Raw genomic sequence first — 25,389 nt, 5'->3', positions numbered from 1 at the left:
TGTAAACAGTAGAGAGAAGATTTCTTGTTTTTTTAAATTTAGTATTTATTAAGTATATACTTATGAGCGTCTCCTCCAGCCAAGAAACAGAAAGGATCCAGATCTCTAATTTCTTAGAGAAGAAAAAATGTGAGTATCTTCTTGGCTTGATAAGAATCAAGATAAGCCAAGAATCAGAGAGACCACTTAGAAAAGTGAGTTGTGCTTATAACCTATCTGGACACAGTGGATTCCCCAGTAAACATTTATAAACTATTCCTTAATTGTGCCCTTAGCTAAGTATCATTAAAGTTTACCTGTTGAAAAAGCCATAGTTTAATAATTTCCCACAAATTAAACAAACTATAAGGAAATATATTTTCTCCGTTTAAATGTCTTCCGGCTGGGCACGGTGGCTCACGCTTGTAATCCCAGAACTTTGGGAGGCTGAGGCGGGTGGATCACCTGAGGTCGGAAGTTTGAGACTAGCCTGGCCAACATGGTGAAACCTCGTCTCTACTAAAAATACAAAATTAGCCAGGTGTGGTGGCACATGCCTGTAATCCCAGCTACTTGGGAGGCTGAGGCAGGAAAATGGCTTGAACCCAGGAGAAGGAGGATGCAGTGAGCTGAGATCGCACCATTACACTCCAGCCTGGGCAACAAGAGCGAAACTCTGTCTCTAAATAAATAAATTAATTAATGTCTTTTAAACAGTCACATCTTCCTGATATACAATTTGAAAAAAATTATCCTACAGTAACTAAATCAGACACTCAAAATATATCACAACATGAACAACATGTTACCTCATCGACCTTCACGGAATTTTTGGGAGGTGAGTCCTTTTTTGGTGCTGCATAGACTTTGAAGGTGAGCAAGCTCAGGCTGGCTGGCCCCACGGACCTCTGAATTACCTGAAATGCAGAAGCAATCTTAAACCTTCTATCTTACAAACCGAATGTGAAGAACATGAGCATATTTATAACCTCAGCCACTCCACACCCTGAAAAGCTTACTGTGCTTTATTTTAATTTATTTTTATGTTTTCGAGATGGAGTCTTGCTCTGTTGCCCAGGCTGGGCTGTAGTGGCGTGATCTCAGCTCACTGCAACCTCCACCTCCCAGGTTCAAGCGATTCTCCTACCTTAGCCTCCCAAGTAGCTGGGATTACAGGCGTCTGCCACCACACCCGGCTAATTTTTGTATTTTTAGTAGAGATGGGGTTTCGCCATGTTGGCCAGGCTGGTCTTAAACTCCCGACCTCGGGTAATCCGCTCGCCTCGGCCTCCCAAAGTGCTGGGATTATAGGCATGAGCCACTGCATCTGGCCTACAAAATATATTTTTTTAAAAATCAGCCAGGCATGGTGGTATGTGCCTGTAGTCCCAGCTACTCAGGAGACTGAGGTGGGAGAACTCTTGAGTTTGAGGCTGCAGTAAGCCATGATTATGCCACTACACTACAGCCTGGGCAACAGAGTGAGACTCTGTTTCACACACACAAAATAACTGCTCCAAAAAAAAAAAAAAAAAAAAAAAAAAAATGATGGGCTGAGAGGAGGGGAGAGCTTTGGGTTTATTAATTTAAACTGTAAATATAAAAAATCTGCTCACGCCTGTAATCCCAGCACTTTGGAAGGCAAAGGCAGGTGGATCACCAGGTCAAGCGTTCGAGACCAGCCTGACCAACATAGTGAAATCCCGTCTCTACTAAAAATACAAAAAAAAAAAAAAAGAAAAAAAATTTAGCGGGGCATGGTGGCAGGTGCCCATAATCCCAGCTACTCAGAAGGCTGAGGCAGGAGAATCACTTGAACCTGGGAGGTGGAGGTTGCAGTGAACCGAGATTGTGCCACTGCACTCCAGCCTGGGTGACAGTGCCAGACTCCATCTCAAAAAAAAAAAAAAAAAAAAAAAAAAAAAAAAAATTCGGACCCCTCCTGTGAAGGTCGTGGCAGTTTTCTAGGAGGGATATTGCTCTCCTTAGGTTGTATCCTGGTGCTGCTGGTTCTGCCTAATAACTGTGATGGGCACAAACCACATGAACAAATGTAGCTGGCTAACACGTATTGCAGAAGCAAAAGAAATCTATAGCAAAACTGCCTTGAAATTAAGACCTCAAGCTGCATACTTAATACTTCAAGATGTATCAATTATTTTTAAACCAGTTAAAGTAATAACCACTCTTTTTTTTCTTAATGGATTTCAGCTCTTTATTTGCTTCTGAAATATGGGAATTTGCAGGCATACATTTCAACAGACATCTTTGTTATATTTTAGCTGGTATTACGCTTTGCATTACAGAACAGCCTCGTCTTTCACATTATAGGCACTGCAAATCTCAGTAATATGATTTCCAAGATACTAAATCATGCCCAAATAGTTAGACAGAAATCAATCACTCATTTATTTTTCACCTCTCCTCCATCCATTTCCTTTGTCTCATTTTAGCAGGAAATAAACAATTATTGAGCATGCCTTGTGTGTTAGGTACAGCCACAGAAATAGGAATATGGAGTAAGACATATCCTCACCCTGAAAGGGCTTCCATTCTGGTAGGAAGAACTCGATAGATGTAAAAAAATGGACAAACTTTTTTTTTTTTTTTTTTTTTACACAGGGTCTTACACTGTCGCCTAGGCTAGAGTGCAGCGGCAGGATACCTGCTCACTGCAACCTCCCCATCCCAGGTTCAAGCACTCCTCCTATCTCAGTCTCCCGAGTAGCTGGGACTACAGGAGTGCACCACCATGCCCAGCTAATGTTTGTATTTTTTTGTAGAGACAGGGTTTTGCCATGTTGCCCAGGCTGGTCTCAAACTCCTGGATTCAAACGATCCACCCACCTTGGCCTCCCAAAGTGCTGAGATTATAGGCATGAGCCACTGCACTTGGCCTGGGACGAATTAAAAAATAAAATAAGGGAGGCTGAGGCACAAGAATCGCTTGAACCCGGGAGGTGGGGATTGCAGTGAGCCAAGATACTGCCACTGCACTCCAGCCTGGGCGACAGAGCGAGACTCTGTCTCAAAAAAATAAATAAATAAAATAAAAGTGATAGGGGAGGGGCAGGCAGGGAAATGCTGGGTAGAGAAGGGCATGGTCCCTGGCTAGGGCTCCACCCCGGGCCTGTGCCCACAGACCTAGGTGAGGACAGGCATTTCTGTTTTTGTGCCCAAATGCTGCATTTCCCAAGACTACCCTGGCCCACCACACCCCCAATCTTGTGCCTATAAAAACCCCGAGACCCTAGCACGCAGGCACACAAGTGGCTGGACGTCGAGAGGAACACACCGGCAGAAGAGCACACAAGCAGCTGGACGTCAAGAGAAGCAGAGGCGAGGAAGAACACACCAGCAGAAGAACACACTGACAGACGCCGGCAGGCCACCAACAGCAGAATGGCAGGACAACGCAGAGTTTGGCTGAGGGCGGTCGGAGGAGAGCCCGGCTGCTAAGCGGTCTGACTCCAGGGGAAAACCACCTTCCCACTCCATATCCCTTCTGGCTCTGTTTCCATCTGCTGAGCGCTACTCCCACCATTCAATAAAACCTTGCACTCATTCTCCAAGCCCACGTGTGATCCTATTTTTCTGGTATACTCAGGCAAGAACCCCAGGATACAGAAAGCCCTCTGTTCTTGCGATAAGGCAGAGGGTCTAATTGAGCTGATGAACACAAGCTGCCTACTGACAGCAACACTAAAAGAGCACATGGTAACACATGCCCACTGGGGCTTCAGAAGCTGTAAACATCCACCCCTAGATGCTACCATGGGGTTGGAGCCCACACTCCCCACAACCTGCCCGTCTGCCTGCTTCCTCTAGGGGTTTTCGGCAGTGGGGCACCTAAGAAGTGAGCCACACCCCCATCACATACCCTGTAAGAGGGACAAGGGAAATTTCCTCGTTTCAAAAGCATGAATTCTCCCTGCTCTTAGGCAGTTCTACAGAAAGACAAAACAAGCATAGGACATTACAGACAGAGGAATCAGCATGTGTGAAGCCATGAAGCTAGGAAACCGCATGGGAGAAACATAGGGAGTTGGAGTTTTGTGGGAGGGGACAGAGTGACAGAGACTCAGAGAAGCTGGTTGTAGCCAGATCACAATGCGACTCGTGTGGCTCACATGAAAGTCCTCGGTAATAAATACCAAAAGATCTCAAATAAGGATACAATATAGAATCGAGTTTGCGTTTTAGAAAGACACATTTCTCAGTGTGGTGGTTTAAGTCATTAAAGGGCCAGATGACCAGTTATGGTGCTGCTAAAACAATGCAGGAAAGAAATGAGGGCCCAAGGAAAGACTGCACAGGAGATGAGAAAGAGGGGAAAGTAGAATTGAGATAGTTTAATAGGCAGAATTAGCAGGACTTAGTGACCAAGGGGAAAGGAGGAGTGACAATGACCTTGGTTTCTTTTTCATTTTTCATTTATTTTTAAATTAATTTTTAAACTGACAAGAATTGTATATATTTATTGTGTACAACATGCTGTTTTGAAATATGTATACATTGTGGAATGGCTAAATTGAGCTAATTAACATATGCATTACCTCACAATTTCTGTGGAATCTAAAAATGTTGAACTAATGGAAGTAGACAGCACAGTGGTAGCTACCAGGGGCAGGGGCTGGGGGTAGTTGGGGAGATACGGGTCAAAAGTACAAAGTTTCAGTTAGACAGGACGAGTAGTTCAAGAGATCTGTTGTACAACGTGGTGACTACAGTTAATAACAACGTATTGTATTCTTGAAAATCAGGAAAAGAGTAGATTTTAAGTGACCTTGGAGTTTCTGATGAGTTTTTCTAGTTGGGTGGTGACACAGCATTCCTGAGAGAGGAAGTAGAAAAAGAGGGGCAAGTCTGAGGGAAAAATGATGAGTTGGTTTTGGACATGTTCCAGAGACAGAGAGACAGCTAGAGTCTAGTCATCTATCTATGTATCTTTTATTTTACTTGTAAAGCGAAAGTAGACAAACTTAGAAACTGTTGTATTTTGGAAATTAAGAAAAAGTTGACCTGAAATTTTAAGTCCATGAGAACATGTTTTTTGGGTCTGGACTTCCTCAGCACTTCAGGGGTGCATTTATTTCTCACAAAGCACAGTAAGGCTGGATGCGGTGGCTCACGCCTGTCATCCCAGCACTTTAGGAGGCCAAGGTGCGCGGATTACCTGAGGTCGGAGTTCGAGACCAGCCTGGCCAACATGATGAAACCCAGTCTCTACTAAAAATACAAAAATTAGCCAGGCATGGTGGCAGACGCCTATAATCCCAGCTACTCGGGAGGCTGAGGCAGGAGAATTGCTTGAAACTGGGAGGCGGGGGTTGCAGTGAGCTGAGATTGCGCCACTGCACTCCAGCATGGGCAAATATATACATATATATTATATATATTTCTCTCTCTCTATATATATATATAACTATACATGTAACTATATATATATTACACTCTCTCTATATATTACTATATATATAGTACAGACAGGGTCTCATCATGTTACTCAAGCTGGTCTCGAACTCCTGAGCTCAAGCAATCCTCCCGCCTTGGCCTCCCAAAGTGCTGGGATTACAGGTGTGAGCCAACATGCTCAGCCTATCTTTGATTTTTAAATCTCAGCTCATTTACTTTAACATTTTATTGGATTCTTAATTATTAATTTCTACTTTACCTTTCCCTCTTATCTTACTTGTTTTTCTAGTTTTAATATTATTCTAGGCCTGCCTCCCTTTACTGCCTAAACTGTTTTCTTCTTCCTCTTCTCCTATTAGTTTTCCTCCCTAAGCCCACCCTGATACCCATCCCGCAGCAAGAATTGTGGCCACAAGGATGGTAGCACCAAAGAAAGCTGGCTCCTGCAGTGGCCTTCTCAGCTTCCAGCAGGCTCTCAACAGACAAGCAAACAAAACAAAGAAAAAGCAAACCTCACCCCAGGAGACCTGGGAGACCTACAAATGAACACTCCCCAGGGCCATAAATCCTAGGTTGCAGAGAACACATGATTTACTCGAGGATTTCTCAAACTCAGCACTACTGACATTTGGGCTGGGTCCTTCTTCGTCGTGGGGCTGTCCTGTGCACTGCAGGAAGTTTGGCAGCATCCCTAGTCTCTACCCACTAGATGCCAGTAGCACCTCCTCCCAGTCACAAGAGTCAAAAACATCTCCAGACACTGCCAAATGTCTCCTGGGGAGCAACTCTCCCACTGAGAACCTCTGATTTACTTGAGTAAGTATTACTTTCTGACATCTCTCACCATCCAGACTTGAAGAAAATCTGTATGTTTTAAAACCCATGGCTTCAAACATAGTGAAAGAAACCAGAACAATCACTACTAGGCTGGGGAGGTGGGAGTTGGAAGTGGACTTACTGAGAAGGGGCACAAGTGAACTTTCTGGGGTGAAATAATCTGTATCTTGATTGGGGTGTGGGTTATTCAAGGTGTATACATTTGTCAAAGCTCAAATTGTACAACTAAGATTGTACAACTTAAAAATCTATGTATTTCACTCTATGTAAATCAGACTTTAAAAAAAATCCATCAGCTCTAGCATACCTAATCCATGCCAAGCTCATTCCTAAGAAGGAGCCAGCCACACACCTGACCATGGTAAGGAACTGGTATAGATCTGTGTGATGGAAACCCATGGGAGGAGCCTTGGTAAAAGGTCCCCAGGCAGACAAGGTTGAAGGTGATGCACTCAACATCTTGGCTGATTCATCTTCCTTTCCGGCATCAAAGGGGGCTCCTCCTGGTGTGAGATGACCCCACCCTGCCTCAGCATGCTCACCACCTTTCCCTCTAACAGTAAAAAGGAAGCTGGCCAGACGATGTCATCACAAATGGCCATCTTCGACACTGTGTGCCTGCCAGGTGGTTATCATAATTTGTTAGGGATCATATTGAGTATTCAGGCCAACCTATTCAAAATCAGGATTTCAGAAGGGAAAGGCTAAGATGCGTAGAGATCACCCCAGGACAGTGTAAGGGCACAAAGAGGAGATGAAGAACCTTCTTCAATATTTTGTCTCCCCAAGGAAGAACAATTCAGTTCTTTGAAGAAACAATCAACTTTCAGGGTCTGGGACATAATAAAAAAAATCTCTAGCTTTATCAACTTTCCTCCTGTTCACACTCTGGATGGGTTGCTTTCTAAGACATGAACACAAAGGTATTCTTCTCTCCATGAGGAGTCCTGACCCATTATGGTATGATGGGACTGAATATACCTCCCAAGAAGTGAAATCTCCCCCAGACTTTTTCTTTTTCCCTTTTTTTTTTTTTTTTTTTTAAGGCGGAGTCTCCCTCTGTTGCCAGGCTGGAGTGCAGTGGCGTGATCTTGGCTCACTGCAACCTCCGCCTCCCGGGTTCAAGCCATTCTCCTGCCTCAGCCTCCCAAGTAGCTGGGACCACAGGCGCGCACCACCACACGCGGCTAATCTTTGTATTTTTAGCAGAGACGGGGTTTCACCATGTTGGCCAGGATGGTCTCAATCTCTTGACCTCGTGATCCGTCTGCCTCGGCCTCCCAAAGTACTGGGATTACAGGCGTGAGCCACCGTGCCCGGCCTCCCCCAGACTTTTTCTGATGCAGGGCTGGAATCTCTAAACTGCAAGTACCCATGCCCTGAGCACTCCCTGTCCCAAGTGACAGTCCTTGAGAAGCCTGTTGCCAGGTACACTCCCCGGTCAGGGCAGAAGACTTGGCTCAGAAAATGAGTACATATGCACCTGCCAAGAACTGATTAGATATGGTCTACTTTGCATTATATGAGTTAGGCTTGCTCAAAGTCAAGCAAGCTCTGTTAAGAGCTGAATCTCCAATTAGTGCTAAGTTATAGGCTAGATTAAAGGTGGCATTTCTTTAGATCCAGCCCCTCAGGAGTGTACCCTTCAGTTACTAAATGCCTTTCTTGGAATTCAGCTAGTTGGGAGTCTCAAAGTAAGGGCTCTAACGTGTTGGCTTCTCTGAGGTTTTGAAGCTGTAAGACCCATAGTTACAGAGAAAATGAAAATTTGGCTTAAAGGTAAACTGGTGGCCTTTAGCTCTGCAAACCTCAGAGGGAGTGTCATTGAGTTTTCTCACTCTTGTGGCTAACTCTCCTTTCTTTCTGGTCTGATCCTACTCCCCAGCAAAGTATCACGGTACACTCTATCTTGGACCTTGGACTCTCTGCGTCTCAACACTTTTGTTTCACACAGCCCGCAAGGTGCTTGTCAATGGAAACAGAGCTACCAGGATTGGTGCTGGGTTAGATGAGGCGCTAACAAGAAATGTAAAGGGGTAGGCTGTCATTATCTTAAAGACATTTATTTGGTTCTTACTCTCTCTCCACTGAAGCTTGCCAAGGACTGATGTCGGCAAAACAAATCTGGTCAGGCAAGCGAGGTCATATGTAACAATTAGAAGAGGTCAACCAGGGTTTTATTTCTAAAACAAATATTTACTGCACACCCACAACATGTCAGGCATGGTGCTAAACAGATACAACATATAAGCAGACATGGTCCCTGCTCTTACAGAGCTTCCAGGAAGCTTATGAATGTAAACAGAGAGTCAGGCCACAATTTAAAAAATAAATTAACATTCAAAAAAAGATTCAGGGCCCAGCACGGTGGCTCACACCTGTAATCCCAGCACTTTGGGAGGCTGAGGCGGGTGGTTCACAAGGTCAGGAGTTCAAGACCAGCCTGGCCAACATAGTGAAACCCCATCTCTACTAAAAATACAAAAATTAGCTGGGCATGGTGGCATGTGCCTGTAGTCCTAGCTATTCGGGAGGCTGAGGCAAGAGAATCACTTGAACCCAGGAGGTGTAGGTTGCAGTGAGCCAAAATCACACTACTGCACTCCAGCTTGGGCAACAGAGTGAGACTTCATCTCAGGAAAGAAAAAAAAAAAAAGATTCAGGCTTAAGATTGACTTTATTAGGAGGCTGAGGTGGGAGGATCACTTGAGGCCAGGAGTTTGAGACCAGCCTGGGCAACATAACAAGACTCCATCTCTACAAAAAAAAAAAATTAGCTGGGTGTGGTGGGGCATGCGTATGGTCTCAGCTACTTGGGAGGCTGAGGTGGGAGCATTACTTGAGCCCAGGAGGTCAAGGATGCAGTGAGCTATAATCGCATCACTGCATTCCAGCCTAAGTGACAGAGCAAGACTCTGCCTCAAAAAAAAAAAAAAGAAAGAAAAAGATTGAGTTTATCAGTCAGCTCCCTCAGCTTTAAAGGTAGATTCTTAGACACAGATTACCAAGACATGAATCTGGTGAGGTTGTTAACAAACAAATCATAATGGGTACCTAGAAGGCTAAACTGTTTCTTGCTTTGCAAATAAAAGTACACTGCCCAGGATTCCATAGCTCTGGGATCACATTGTGATCTGTAAAAAAAAAATATATAGGCTGGGTGTGGTGGCCTGTATTTTTCCAGTAAAACTGCCTTAAAGACAAATAAAAACCTTAAGCTAAATAAGACATCCTCAGAATTATTCAGACTCTCATGAATGGTGTGGCTCAAATCCCTAACAACTAGTTTTCTTTTTCAAGTCTATAGAGAATCTAGTGTATAGTCTCTCTCATTTAAAAAAAGGGTGACTCTTTTCTCCCACACTTACAGAACTATTATCTTATTAAACTTCCATTTATAATATATGCCAGCTTCATGATAGAAGGCCTTTGCAGGCCTGTGTACACAAGAGGTTTCAGAATTACCTGGGGATTTTTTTTTTTTCTTTGAGACGGAGTCTCACTCTCTCGCCCAGGCTGGAGTGCAGTGGCACGATCTCGGCTCACTGCAAGCTCCACCTCTTGGGTTCCTGCCATTCTCCTGCCTCAGCCTCCCCAGTAGCTGGGTCTACAGGCACCCATCACCACGCCCGGCTAATGTTTTCTATTTTTAGTAGAGACCGGTTTTCACCGTGTTAGCCAGGATGGTTTTGATCTCCTGACCTCGTGATCCACCCACCTCGGCCTCCCAAAGTGCTGGGATTATAGGCGTGAGCCACCGCGCCCGGCCCACCTGGGGAGTTTTTTAAAAGCATAGACTCTAACACCTTCCCCCAGAGTGTCTGACTCAGCGAATCTAAGAGGAGCCCAAGAATCTATTCCCAAGATAAGCAAAGTTTTGAAAACCACTATTCCACAAACATATGCTTAAAGAACAGTTATTCAACTTAAGTTTGTGTAAGTACTCAAACATACTTTTAAAAACATTTGAAAGTATAAAATGAAAACTGTCCTAAACATAAAAAGAAACAGAGTGACTGGTCACCCACTAGAGAAATTATGACATTTATTTACATTCAAGAAAATCTCTCCCATCTAAACAAAACACAACAAATACCTTCCACCCCTAATTCCCTCTCTAACTACTACCTTACCCTTCTACCAACCTCCATTGACAAATTATTTTAAAAGTAGACTATGGTTAGAAGGCAGAATAGTGGATACCCTTAGCAAGCCGGGGAGTGACTAGAAGGGCCATGAGAAGAGCTTCTAGAGTGCTAGTATGTTTAGTTTGTAAAAATTCACTTATGACCCGTTTACTTCCCTATATGTATGTTATACAAATGGTCTCCGACTTACAAATGGTTCAACCTTATGATGGTGCAGAAGCGATACGCATTCCGTAGAAATCGCACTTTGAGTACCCATGTAACCATTCTGCTTTTCACTTTCAGTACAGTATTCAATAATGTACATGAAACATTCAATAGTTTATTATAAAATAGGCTTTGTGTTAGATGGTTCTGCCCAACTGTGGGCTACTGGAAGTGTTCTGAGTACATTTAAGGGAGGGTAGGCTAAATTATGATGTTTGGTAGGTTAGGTGTGTTAAATGCATTTCTGACTTAATGGTATTTTCAACTTATGATAGGTTTATCAGATGCAACCCCACCACAAGCTGAGGAGCATACACATTTAAGCACAAAGTCAAAAAGACAGACTCTGTTTGCTTTCTCAATTTTTATCTCCTCCTCCCTTTACTACTCAATACACCTAAAACCTTTCTTCCCAAGGCCACCAATGGCCTCCCAGTTGCTAAACCCCAATGGACATCTGGTATCCTACAGATGTCCTACATCTTCAAACCCTTTCTTCGGCTTACAGGATTCTACCCTACCCCTATTCTAGAAGCTTTCTAGGTACTCTCCTCCCCTTTTGGGCCTTCTCTTCCTCTGCATAGCTCTTCAAGGTTGATGAGTCATGGAGTAGTCTTTAACTCTCTCCTCTTCTCACTCCAGGGCAATTTCACTGAAATCTAATTCTTTTTTTTTTTTTTTCTTTCAGACAGAGTCTCCGCTCTGTCACCCAGACGGGAGTCCAGTGGCACGATCTCGGCTCACTACAATCTCCACCTCCCGGGTTCAAGGTATCCTCATGCTTCAGCCTCCCAAGTAGCTGGGATTACAGGCACCCGCCACCACGCCCAGTTAATTTTTGTGTTTTTAGCAGAGACGGGGTTTCGCCATGTTGGCCAGGCTGGTCTCAGACTCCTGGACTCAAGTGATCCACTGTGCCTCGGCCTCCCAAAGTGCTGGGATTATAGGCATGAGCCACCGCGCCTGGCCAAAATCTAAGTCTTTAACTCCCACCCATATGCTACTGATGCTCATATCAGTATCCCTAGCCTGGGCCTCTCCCTAAGCCTCAGGCTTGTGTGTTTCTTGTGTTTCTAACTCCCTGATGGACATGTTACCAGGCTTTTCAACTGCTACTTCAAACACACTATATCCAAAGGTGACCTTTTTTTTTTTGAAGTGATGGAATATATTATTTCTTTTATATTTTCCATATATATAATTTAAACTCTCTATATATAAGTATATACTTACACTACCTTACCCTTCTACCAAGTTTATATATGTATATAAACGATGTGTCTATACATACTTATATATACATATATACTTAAAAATAGTTTAAATATATATATAGTTTAAGTATATATAATATAGTTTATGTATTTCTATATATAGTTTAAATTTATATATTTAAAATGTATGACATTATGTTTTCAACTATCTTTCTCCAAAACCTGTTTTCCTGAGATTGTCTACCTTATTTAATGATCCTACAAGACACACAAAGGACAACATAAAAGCAACTCTTCAATGATAAAGAATGAAAAAAAAAAAAATTTTTGTTGAGACAAAGTTTTGCTCTTTCGCCCAAGCTGGAGTGAAGTGGCGTGATCTCAGCTCACTGCAACCTCTGCCCCCCTGGGATTCAAGCAATTCTCCTGCCTCAGCCTCCCAAGTAGCTAGGATTACAGGTGGCCGCCACCACACCAATTTTTCTTTTTTTTTTTTTTTTGAGATGGAGTCTCGCACTGTCACCCAGCCAGGAGTGCAGTGGCATGATTTCCGCTCACTGCAACCTCCATCTCCCGGGTTCAAGCAATTCTCCTGCCTCAGCCTCCCAAGTAGCTGGCATTACAGGTGCCTGCCACCATGCCCGGCTAGTTTTTTTGTATTTTTAGTAGAGACAGGGTTTCACCATGTTGGCTAGGCTGGTGGTCTCAAACTCCTGACCTCAGGTGATCTGCCTGCCTTGGTCTCCCAAAGTGCTGGGATTTGCTGAGGCGGGCGGATTACAAGGTCAGGAGATCAAGACCATCCTAACACGGTGAAACCCCGTCTCTACTAAAAATACAAAAAATTAGCAGGGCATGGTGGCAGGTGCCCGTAGTCCCAGCTACTCGGGAGGCTGAGGCAGGAGAATGGCGTGAACCTGGGAGGTGGAGCTTGCAGTGAGCTGAGATCATGCCACTGCACTCCAGCCTGGGTGACAGAGGGAGACTCCATCTCAAAATAAATAAATAAAAATAAATAAAAATCAGGAGAAATAAAATGAGTCCATAATTCTTGAAACGTCAAAAGAATATAGAATACTCTCCTCCATAAGGAGCATTCAGGACAGTACTTACATTTTATACAGCAATCTCTTATTTTATTTTTATATTTTTTATTTTTTGAGACAGAGTTTCACTCTTGCCACCCAGGCTGGAGTGCAGTGCCGCAATCTCGGCTCACTGCAACCTCCGCCTCCTGGGTTCAAGTGATTCTCCAGCCTCCTGAGTAGCAGGAATAATAGGTGCCCGCCACCACGCCCAGCTAATTTTTTTTTGTATTTTCAGTAGAGACAGGGTTTCTCCATGTTGGCCAGCCTGGTCTCGAACTTCTGACCTCTGGTGATCTGCCCGCCTCAGCTTTCCAAAGTGCTAGGATTATAGGCATGAGCCACCAGGCTCGGCCAGCAATCCTTTCTAATCTGGAGGGTCACACACCAAACAGAACAGAGGCTTTCTCTGGGAAGGGGGCTGGCAGGAGGCAGACAATAGCAACCTAATCAACTGCACTATTTTGACTTTTTACAAGGAAAAGGTATTTCAGTATTACTTATAACATTTAAAAAAAAATAGACGTGGCCGGGCGCGGTGGCTCAAGCCTGTAATCCCAGCACTTTGGGAGGCTGAGACGGGCGGATCACGAGGTCAGGAGATCGAGACCATCCTGGCTAACACGGTGAAACCCCGTCTCTACTAAAAAATACAAAAAACTAGCCGGGCGAGGTGGCGGGCGCCTGTAGTCCCAGCTACTCGGGAGGCTGAGGCAGGAGAATGGTCTAAACCCGGGAGGCGGAGCTTGCAGTGAGCTGAGATCCGGCCACTGCACCCCAGCCTGGGCGACAGAGCAAGACTCTGTCTCAAAAAAAAAAAAAAAAAAAATAGACGTTTTCTTTTCAAAGCAGTTACCTTGATAAATCATATGTGGAGTCGGAATTTATTGCAACTATTTATATAAATTTCATAAGTGAAATTTATTTTTTAAAATTATTATTATTATTATTTTTTGAGACAGAGTCTCGCCCTGTCACCCAGGCTGGAGTGCAGTGGTGTGATCTCGTCTCACTGCCACCTCCGCCTCCCGGGTTTAAGTGATTCTCCTACCTCAGCCTCCCAAGTAGCTGGGATGACAGGCACACGTCACCATGCCTGGCTAATTTTTGTATTTTTAGTAGAGATGGGGTTTTGCCATGTTGGTCAGGCTGGTCTTGAACTCCTGACCTCAGGTGATTCACCCACCTTGGCTTCCCAAAGTGCTGGGATTACAGACATGAGCCACCACACTCAACCAAAATTTACTTTTAATATGTAATCATATGGCTTCCATTTCTAAATGCCTTCAGATCACATTTTAAGCCTAAAAGACAATCAGTCTCGGCCAGGCGCAGTGGCTCACACCTGTAATCCCAGCACTTTGGGAAGCCAAGGTGGGTAGATCACCTGAGGTCAGGAGTTTGAGAGTAGCCAGGCTAACATGGTGAAACCCCGTTTCTACTCAAAATAGAAAAAATTAGCCAGGCATGGTGGCGTGTGCCTGTAATCCCAGCTACTCAGGAAGCTGAGGCAGGAGAATTGCTTGAACCCTGGAGGCGGAGGTTGCAGTGAGCCGAGATCACGCCACTGCACTCCAGCTTGGGCAACAAGAGTGAAACTCCATCTTAAAAAAAAAAAAAAGTAAAGAAAACCACTCTCAATTTTATTTTATTTTATTTTATTTTATTTATTTATTTTTTTTGTCGCCGGGGCTGGAGTACAGTGGCCGGATCTCAGCTCACTGCAAGCTCCGCCTCCCGGGTTTACGCCATTCTCCTGCCTCAGCCTCCCAAGTAGCTGGGACTACAGGCACCCGTCACCTCGCCCGGCTAGTTTTTTGTATTTTTTTAGTAGAGACGGGGTTTCACCGTGTTAGCCAGGATGGTCTCGATCTCCTGACCTCGTGATCCGCCCGTCTCGGCCTCCCAAAGTGCTGGGATTACAGGCTTGAGCCACCGCGCCCGGCCAACCACTCTCAATTTTAAATAAGACTGGTAAAGAATAGAAAATGGGCCGGATGCAGTGGCTCAGGCCTGTAATCCCAGCACTTTGGGAGGCCAACGCAGCCAGATCACCTGAGGTCAGGAGTTTGAGACAAGCCTGGCCAACATAGTGAAACCCTGTCTCTACTAAAAATACAAAAATTAGCCGGGCATGGCGGTGGGCTCCTGTAGCCCCAGCTACTCAGGAGGCTGAGGCAGGAGAATCGCTTGAACCCAGGAGGCAAAAGGCTGCAGTGAGCCGAGATCGTGTCACTGCATTCCTGCCTGGGCAACGAAGTGAGACTCTGCCTCAAAAAAAAAAAAAAAAAAGAATCACTATCTCCACACACACACACAAAGATTAGAAAATGGCATCTGTACACGTATGTTTATTGCAGCACTATTTACAATAGCAAAAACTTGGAAGCAACCCAAATGCCTACCAATGATAGACTGGATAAAGAAAATGTGGCACATATACACCATGGAATACTATGCAGCCATAAAAGAGAGTGAGTTCTTTGCAGGGACATGGATGATCCTGGAAGCCATCATTCTCAGCAAACTGACACAGGAACAGAAAACCAAACACCACATGTTCTCACTCATAAGTGGGAGTTGAACAGTGATAACACATGGAAGGGAACATCACACACCGAGGCCTATCAGGGGGTGGAGGGCAAGAGGAGGGAGACCATTGGGACAATTACCTAATGCATGCAGGGCTTAAAACCTAGATGACAGGTTGATAGGTGCAGCAAACCAACATGGCACATGTATACCTATGTAACAAACCTGCACATTCTGCACATGTATCCCAGGACTTAAAGTAAAATAGAAAAAAAAAATTACAGTATTAGTCATCATTAAAACAATCTCTACTTGAATCTTTTCTACATCTCCCAATTAAACATAGTGTCCAACATAAGCTTTTCTTTCTGTAGTGGTGGTGGTAAAGAATCAAGCTTTATGTAAACTTGATCAATAATAAGATTATCTCATTCTACAAAAAAAAAAGAAAAAAAGAAAAAAAAATGGCATTTGTTTTAAAAAAAAAAAGGGGGGGGGGAAGGGGACTTGTAGTATTATTCCACTGAGTTTTTTGAAAATGTCATACCAAGGGTATATTTGAATATGTCCAGAATGGAGTCTAAAAAGATGTTAGGGTCGGGTGCGGTGGCTCACGCCTGTAATCCCAGCACTTTGGGAGGCTGAGGTGGGCAGACCACGAGGTCAGGAGTTCGAGACCAGCATGACCAACACGGTGAAACCCTGTCTCTACTAAAAACACAAAAATTAGCTGGACATGGTGGCACGCGCCTGTAACCCCAGCTACTCAGGAGGCTGAGGCAAGAGAATCACTTGAACCCGGGAGGCGAAGGTTGCAGTGAGCCAAGATCATGCCACTGCACTCCAGCCTGGGCAACAGAGTGAGACTCCGTCTCAACAACAACAACAAAAAAGATGTTAACAGTGGCTGTCTATAGGTGGTGATATTAAAGGTAATTCTTAATATTATCTGTATTTCCTAAAGTTTTTACAAAAAAACATTGATTTGTTTTGTAACATGCAAAGAACAAAAATGGCTTGCTCCTGAGAATATTCTAAAGAGCTTGCCACAAAGTTTGAAGATAATTCCAAACGAGGAAGAGCAAAAATGCTTTGATCAGTAATAGAATTTTTGGAATAAATATATTGACAGTATAATTAAATCTATCCTCTCAAAACAACTGTTTTGATGCATTCATTTGAATGTAAAATTTGAGAGCACTCATACTTAACAATAACAATAAAAGCCATAATCATTTTGATCTGTTTCACAGCAAAGGAGGTTATAAAGCCAATAATTTATCCCCCTTTGTCACTCAGGCTGGAGTGCAGTGGTATAATCACAGCTCACCGTGGCCTTGAACTCCTGGGCTCACCTAATCCTTCTGCTTCAACCTCTCAAATACCTAGGACCATGGGTGCAATGGAGCACACTCGGCTATTTTTTTCTTTTCTTTTTTTTTGGTAGAGATGGGGGTCTCACTACATTTCCCAGGCTGGTCTCGAACTCCTGGCCTCAAGCAATCCTCCTGCCTTGGCCTCCCAAAGCGCTGGGATTACAGGTGTGAACCACCATGCCCAGTAAAGTTCAGACTTTAAACAATATAAAAAAACTCTTCCTGCTGGGGCAAATGTAGAACTATTTTATGAGAAATTTTTAATTCTTTAGTTCTGTACTACAGTAATTGGTATTTCCTAGTTCTTTCTCACCCACTATAAACAGACTACAATCTAAAGAGATAAGCAAAGAAAAAAATGAGACTGTTTTCGAGACTAATATTATCTTTTTCTCACAGAAAACCGAGTTTTATCTTATCTTTGGAGGGTAGAATTCACCACAAAATTAGGTCAGCAAAGCAAACAAAATGTCTCATCTGCAATTGTTTCATTTTCTAGTCTTTAAAAATAGCGATTAGATTTTATAAAATTCATGTAGAAAAATAATAAACTTGTGTGATAAACGGGAAGAAAACCTCAGGGCCAAAGAGTGAGATAATTGTTCATTTAGGCAGGTTTTGAGTCATCCAGTTGGGCTATACTGGTTTCAAAGACTTGGAACACAGATAATATGTAATTTATCAGGTTCAGAATTTATTTTGAACTTCCTCATCCAGACAGAAATTTACTGCTACCTAAGACTCCTACATATATATGCTTTTTTCTCTATTAGAATGGCATCCTGGGATCCACTCAATCTTTTCTGAATTAAGGGAACATAGGGAGAAAAAAATCATAAGGGAACATTTACTTCAAGTTTAGCTTTTCTAATGCATCTATGTTTTCAAGCAACTAATAAAATGTACATCATTTAATAGGAGAGCTATTCTGTCAAAGTAAAATCTATCTGGGCTGGGTATGCTGGCTCACACCTGTAATCCCAGCACTTTGGGAGGCCGAGGCAGGCAGATCCTTTGAGCCCAGGAGTTCAAGACTAGCCTGGGCAACAGGCTGAAGGTGAAACCCCTTCTCTACAAAAAATACAAAAAATTATCTGGGCATGGTGGCACGTGCCTATAGTCCCAGCTACCCAGGAGGTTGAGGTAGGATTGCTTGAGCCTGGGAGGTGGACGTTGCAGTGAGCTAAGATTGCACCACTGCACTCCAGCCTGGGCGACAGAGCATGACTCTGTCTCAAAAAAAAAAAAAAAAAAAATCTATCTAGACACATGGCTCTGTCTCAAAAAACAAAAAAAATCTATCTAGACACAGGTTTCTATCTAGACATACGACTCTCAAAACAAAACTCTATCTAGACACAGGTTTCATATCTCTTTTTTTTGCGGGGGGGGATAGGGTCTCGTTCTGTCACTCAGGCTGGAATGCAGTGGCACGATCACAGCTCACTGCAGCCTCAACCTCCTGGGCTCAAGTGATCCTCCCATCTCAGCCTCTTGAGTAGCTGGGACTACAGGCAGGCGCCACCACACCCAGCTAATTTTTGCATTGTTTGTAGAGACGGGGTTTAACCAAGTTGCCCAGGCTGGCCTCGAACTCCTGGGCTCAAGGAATTCTCCTGCCTCAGCCTCCCAAAGTGCTGGGATTACAGGTGTGAGCCACCACGTTGGGCCTTGACCCAGGTTTCATATCTTAACAGCCCACCATGTGCACAGAGAACTCTGAACTCACTAATAAAAACTGCCTTCAACTTCATCTCAGTTACTCATGTGCATGCTTCTTCTTTAAGGAAAACTGTAAGCCTTTTTTGAAAAAAAAAAAAAAAAAATCACATACAAGACTCAATTTGGCTGATGACCATCTGACCTCATAATGAAAATCTGCAAAAATAAGGAACAAAAACAAGGAAAGTAAATGTTTGGACTATACCCAGCAACTTCAACAGGACTCCCAGATGGTGTGACTCCACAAACAGGCTCAGTTCTATCTGCCAAGTGAGGTAAACCATTAACAGACAATTTAGGAAACTTCTTGGAGCCCTCATAATCACTTTTTGCTTACTTACTCACTCACCAGTCTAACCCATGTCACATGAATCAGCACCTCTAATAGGAGAGGAGACTCATTTCAGCAAGCACAAAGAAAAACAGGCTAGTTCACAAGGACTGAAGTTTGTGGAATGGGGGAAGAGAAAAAAGAACCTTTATTAGTTAGTTTCATATATCCTATTTTAAAAGACTGTTCAGAAGAAGGAATAGACATATCTGAAAAAAAAACTACTGGGAATTCCTCCACACTAAGGCAATGAACATGTACTTGTGGATCTATCTCTAGCTACCACAGAGGGGGCTCCTCATCCTCATGGAACCAAACAAAGAAGTCCTTAAGCGGGAGCCAGTGTGGGCTTTGAATAAAACACTCTGCATTGCTTCAAACAGCCAGAAATAGGAAGACAAAGGGTAACTGTACTTAAAGTGCCTTTAAAACAATATTCACTCAAAATTCAACTATACTATCCATAATGCATAAAGCTGTATCAGGAAAATATAGCTCAACAATCAAAGTTATAGGCTTTCAGCATACTGAAAACTCTACGACCCTTGCCCTACATTCCTGCTTCTCCAAGTTTTAGTGAACACCGAAAATAAGTTTAAAAACCTACCACATTAAGAAATTGGCACTGATTAAATTTTCTAACAAAACTGGCACGAGGCCATACAAAAATTAGGAAAAACTCAGCAAAAGTGAAAAATAAATAACTTCCAAATTCTAAAATATATCTTCAGACTAGGATTTTTTTGCCCCTGAAAATATATAAAGTTTCATGCTATATGAACTAACTGTAAAATTCCACTTAAGCATTAGTGGGGAAAATCAACTGATACACTCTAAAAATTCCTTTATTTTAAAGATCTTTTAGTACTTTCTTGTCGTATTAAAAATAAGTCTAAACTTTTTGAAACAGATATCTTTGCTATTGAGATTTATTATATACCTAATAACTTGCATTTATATATCTAATTTTAAATGTACAATACAAACAAACATGAAAGTTCATTTCCTAGCCTCTAAGAAGTCCCAGTCTAGCCTAGAAAGGACATGGGTGTAGAACACATATACATGTAGATTATAAATTAAACCTTTATGTCATAAAAGTCTATAAACATCAACACGCCTCATGGGGTAATCAATTCATTTATCATAAATGTCTGGTACATTATCTACTTTTTTCCTCCACTGTGTCTCTAATCTCCCCATTTTTTTAATGTATCGTTTTACCTCTTCTTTCTCCTCTTCCACTGTTAGTTACAACTGTGAGGCTATCTGCATTTTAGAAGTAGATAGAAGAATGCTACAGTGTCCTGAGCAGAATTCATTTCCAAATGATAAGTGAAATAACCCAAGTTAATTCACTTTTTAGAGTTGTTAAGTCCAGAGTGCTAACCTGCAAGCATAGATCACTTCAGTGGACAAATGTGATACAAGAGGAACAGAAAACACCTTACACTGATATAGTACTTTGTAGTTCACAGTTCTTTTCACGTATCATCTCATTTGAATCTCCCAACAACCCTGTGAGATACGGAGGGACATAACACTATCCCCACAGGATCATGATCAGAGGACACTGAGAGATTAAGAAATCTCAACGGGCCGGGCGTGGTGGCTCATGCCTGTAATCCCAGCACTCTGGGAGGCCAAGGAGGGCAGATCACTTAAGGTCAGGAGTTCGAGACCAGTCTGGCCAACATGGTGAAACCCCATCTCTAATAAAAATACAAAAACTAGCCAGGCGTGGTGGTGCATGCCTGTAGTCCCAGCTACCTGGGAGGCTGAGGCAGGAGAACGGCTTGAACCCAGGAGTCGGAGGGTGCGGTGAGCCAAGACTGCGCCACTGCACTCCAGCCTGGGTGACAGGGCAAGACTCTGGTGCAAAAAAAAAAAAAAAGAAAAGAAATCTCAACAAGGGCGCTCAGCCAGAAACACAACTAGAACCTGAGGCTGAAAAGATCGCATCCAGAGCTACAGAGCAGTTTTTTCTTTGTCTCTGTGATCTACTGTCTAACTTCTTTGAAAGGTAAGAAAGAAAAAAGAAACAACCAATTAATTCTGTACATAAAAAATGTATTTGTGTGAGTAAAAATGTAGTTACTATAATTCCTCAAGAATTCCCTTGAAGATGCTTAAACTGTTAGGGAAAAAAACCTTTATTATCTTTCCAAATATGTGGCTTTTAAAATAATGTTCAAGTATAAAAGTTACATTACTCTTCCAATTTACAGATGATTTTCCTTTTCCATTTAGCATTGTAATTCTCCCTCAGTTTGTACTAGTAACATACTAGTAACATGGTAAGAAAATTAATTTCAGGAAGACAGGCAATGTAAGTATTACACTAAGCCACAAAGAATGTGTGAGGTAATAACGCCTTATAGCCATGGACATGTTCACTCAGGCTCCTCAGTGTGGTGAGCTCTGAGTACAGGTCACATTACTTGTCCTTGAGGAAGGAAGTGACACAGACCAGTTTTCACTAGGCCACCTTCTTGCCCTGGAGGCTTCAGTTAGCAGCTGACGATTTCCCAATTTCCAGTCCACGTCTGAGGCAGGAAAAGTCCATACCCTTGGGTTCTACGTCAACTGATTTCCCCCTCCCAATGCCCAGATATTTCAACAAGCCCAACCCGCTCAAAACCAAACCGTCACCTCCCCTTCAAACCAAACTCAACCTTCTTCCACTTTCCCACCTCAATGAATAGTTCCCACAGTCAAAAGTCAAAAGCCTGGGCAGAATCCTCAATTTATCCTTCTCCCTCATCTGCCACATCCAACTGACTACCAGTTTTGAAATAAAAAATACTTTTGGAGAGCCCCAAGACTGTGCACTACCGTAACACTATGTTAGCAGCCTCTTACAAGATGCCAACTAAAAGTAACAGCTCACATTTCCTGAGCCCTTACTTTGAGTCAAGCATTGTTCTAAGCTTTGGGTAGGAATGAATTTAATCCACGCAATAATTTGAGGTTGGTAAGCATCTCATCCTTGTTTTACAAATGAGGAAGCAGCTACAGAAAACTTTAGTATCTCTCACAAGGAACACAATGAAGCCCAAGGTCTTAACATTGTTCTGAACTCTCTCACACTTCTGTGTCCTTGCATGCGCTTTTCTTCTCTGTTTGGAAGGCCCTTTCAACCTTGTCTGCCTAGCTCCAAAGGTCAGCATAGGCATGTTCTCTATAAAGCCTTCTGATGCCCCCTGCTGTTGCTCTTCCCTTTCTCTAAGCCAGTAGTTCTCAAGGCTGGCTGCTTGCTCCAAAAACTAGATGCCTAATCCTACCCCTAGAGATTTCTGATGTCATTGGTATAGGTTCTAGACTGGGCATTGGGACTTTTAAAAGCTCCCCAGGTGGCTCTAACATGCCAAGGTCAAGGTTGAAACCCACTGCATCGTAATGGACCTTTAATGTCTGTGCTGGTAACTGCATTGTAAGCTTCTGAAATGAAAGTTTCATAATCACCTTGGGGGGCTTTTTCAAAACTAGTGGTTCCTGGACTCCACCTAAAAAGTCAGTCAGAACCATGGGCAGGGGCTTCGAAACTGTCTCCTTGAATAATTCTGATGTGTGGCCAGATTTGGGACCTCTCTCCTAGATAAGAACTGGGTCTTTTCACTTGTACCCACCAGAGTCCAGCATGATGCCCAGCCCATAGTTGGACTAGGATAAAATCTGTATAATGAAGGAAATCTAATAACGTGAATCTGGGTATATGTATCCAATATTCAAACTCCTGCAGCAGCACAAGGATAAGCTGCTTCCTACAATGGAATGCGAATACTGGGCAGCTTTTCAAATGTGTTTTTTAATCCACCAATGCCCCCTAGTGACCTGAAGATGAATAACTATATCAAAACATTACAGTATATATTTTAAGTACAGTGTGTACTTAATATGCACATAACTAGTCAGACACATTGTACTTGTACCACCATTGTACTTTTACTACCAACACCTATACTATTAACTCCTTTGCCCTCCAGTTATAGTTGACCCAAGCTGTTAACTCCCAAATCCCGATCAATCCTACCGTTCACTCCACCCCCAGTCTGCACAAACATGCAGGAGGAGCGCTCTCAGTAGAGCCCTCAAAGGGTCTGGCCTATCTTTTTGTTCCTTGGTCAGTGCCAGTCCCAAATCCCACCACGTTCATAAAACCATCCATCTTGAAAACACAAGAACCATTCATCTACTGATTTGCCTCCATTCTTGCTATTCAAAGGGGACCAACGAAAACTACAGAACCCGGAGCTAGTCAAAAAATGGAGAATCTGGCCTGGTGCGGTGGCTCACGTCTGTAATCCCAGCATGGTGGGAGGCCGAGGCAGGCAGATCACAAGGTCAGGAGTTTGAGACCAGCCTGGCCAGCCTGGTGAAACCTCGTCTCTACTAAAAATACAAAAAATTAGCCAGACATGATGGCGTGTGCCTGTCAATCCCAGCTACTCAGGAGGTTGAGGCAGGAGAATTGCTTGAACCGGGAGGCAGAGGTTGCAATGAGCAGAAACTGCACCACTGCACTCCCGCCTGGGTGATAGAGCGAGATTCCATCTCGGAAAAAAAAAAAATGGAGAATCTGAGGCCACATACCAGACCTACTGAATTGGAATCCATTTTAACAAGAGTCACATGCCCGTTAAAGTTTGACAAGTACTGGTTCTCAACTACTAGACCTAACATCACCATTTTATGACAAATATTTTGTGACACTCTTTTGGTATCCTGAAATAAAATTCATCACTAAGTTACATGCATAAGTCCAAAATGTAAATCAGTATAGTATGATGGTAGCATAAAGGTGAATAAAAAGGAAAGATTTATGTGAATTATATTTCAGTATGTAAATGTTCAACACAACTAAAGACATAAAGAACAACCCCATTTCCAGCTATAATTTTTGTAACGTTAAAAAAAAAAAAAAAAAAGAGGGCTGGGCACAGTGGCTCACGCCTGTAATCCCAGCACTTTGGGAGGCTGAGGCGGGCGGATCATGAGGTCAGGAGATCGAGACCATCCTGGCTAACACAGTGAAACCCCATCTCTACTAAAAATACAAAAAATTAGCCGGGCGTGGTGGCGGACGCCTATAGTCCCAGCTACTCGGGAAGCTGAGGCAGGAGAATGGCGTGAACCCGGGATGTGGAGGTTGCAGTGAGCCAAGATCGCACCACTGCACTCCAGCCTAGGCAACAGAGTGAGACTCCGTCTCAAAAAAAAAAAAAAAAGAACAATCCCACAAGTTTCCAAAATGTACCATTCTGTATAGTCATACCATTCTATAGAGAACCACTGGTCTACAATCCCTCGCACCTTTCTTTTCCTTCCATCTGTCGGGTGGGAATCTCTCTTCCTTGCAAAGCTGAGGTATTCTCTCTAGAATCTTGACTGAACATATCCTTCTAGTTACCAAATTCTCTCTCCTTTCCTTGACAGTCAAGCTTATCAACCACCATAGTGTCCATTTACTCAGCCCTCAGTCACCAACCCAGGTTAATCTACCCTTCACTTCAATCAATAAACCTAAAGTTTAAGGATCATGAAAGCTTTCCAAAGTGCCCAAACGAACACACCTCATGATATCTAACTAACTCATATCTCATCTAGCTTATATCTCCGTCATGGACATTGTTGGTTGCATATCCAATCTCTATTCTCCCTCTTCCTTCCTAAAAGAACTCCATTGTGTTCATGAATGCATTCCTCTCCCCTGTGATTAAGTGATACCACCCTGGGTTGATCCTGTTTAGTCTAAGCCAATAAGATCATGTCATTCCTCTGACAACTGTTATAGGGTCAGACAACTGACCTAAGTTGGTCCAATCAGACTGAAGGACCAATTGTGGGAGTTTTTTCTCTCTCCTCCTCTTGCTCTAGAGAATGAGAAAGTGTGTATGCTACTGATAGTCATTTTGCAACCCTAAAGGAAACCAACCTGACTGTGGAAAGCCAAGAAGAGATGGGTCCTTGATGACACTGTTGACCAACCGAATCAGAACCTGGAATCCATTCTTCCTCTGGACTTTGTGAGAGAATTTTCCTTACTATTTAAGCAATTGGGTTTTCCCAGCTGAAAGTATCCTAATATAGCCATTTTTCCTTGAAACTTTTCTCTCTCGATTTTCTAAACATCACTCTTTTCTGCTTCTACTGCTACTTCTCAAGTCTGGCCTCCCCCTTTCCTCTGCCTACTCCTTATATTTTGGTGTCCTCCAAGGTTTGTTGTGATCTTTCTACTTTTCTACTCAAAGTGCACGTTCACCTGAAATAATCTCAGTTCAGTCAGGCGCGGTGGGTCACACCTGTAATCCCAACACTTTGGGAGGCTGAGGCGGGCGAATCACGAGATCAGGAGTTTGGAGATCGAGACCAGCCTGGCCAACATGGTGAAACCCCATCTTTACTAAAAATGCAAAAAAATTAGCTGGGTGTGGTGGCAGGCGCCTGTAATCCTAGCTACTGGGGAGGCTGAGACAGGAGAATCACTTGAACCCGGGAGGCGGAGGTTGCAGTGAGCCGAGATCGCACCACTGCACTCCAGCC

At 43.2% G+C, this 25,389-nt stretch overlaps 1 protein-coding gene across 2 annotated transcripts in view; it reads right to left on the bottom strand.

Annotated features, from left to right (window-relative positions):
- LOC105478233 (apolipoprotein O) overlaps positions 1-25,389 on the bottom strand; it is a 75,315-nt gene that overhangs the window by 47,360 nt on the left and 2,566 nt on the right. For both annotated transcript variants that reach the window (XM_011735356.3, XM_011735355.2), the window contains exon 2: positions 789-896. In XM_011735356.3, the coding sequence (XP_011733658.1) occupies positions 789-896 (108 nt within the window). The remainder of the gene's footprint in view (positions 1-788; positions 897-25,389) is intronic.

Source organism: Macaca nemestrina, chromosome X (genome assembly GCF_043159975.1).
Source record: "Macaca nemestrina isolate mMacNem1 chromosome X, mMacNem.hap1, whole genome shotgun sequence".
Lineage (NCBI taxonomy): Eukaryota > Metazoa > Chordata > Mammalia > Primates > Cercopithecidae > Macaca > Macaca nemestrina.
The sequence above is the reverse complement of the archived record's forward strand: the minus strand, read 5'-3'. Positions and strand labels throughout refer to the sequence as shown.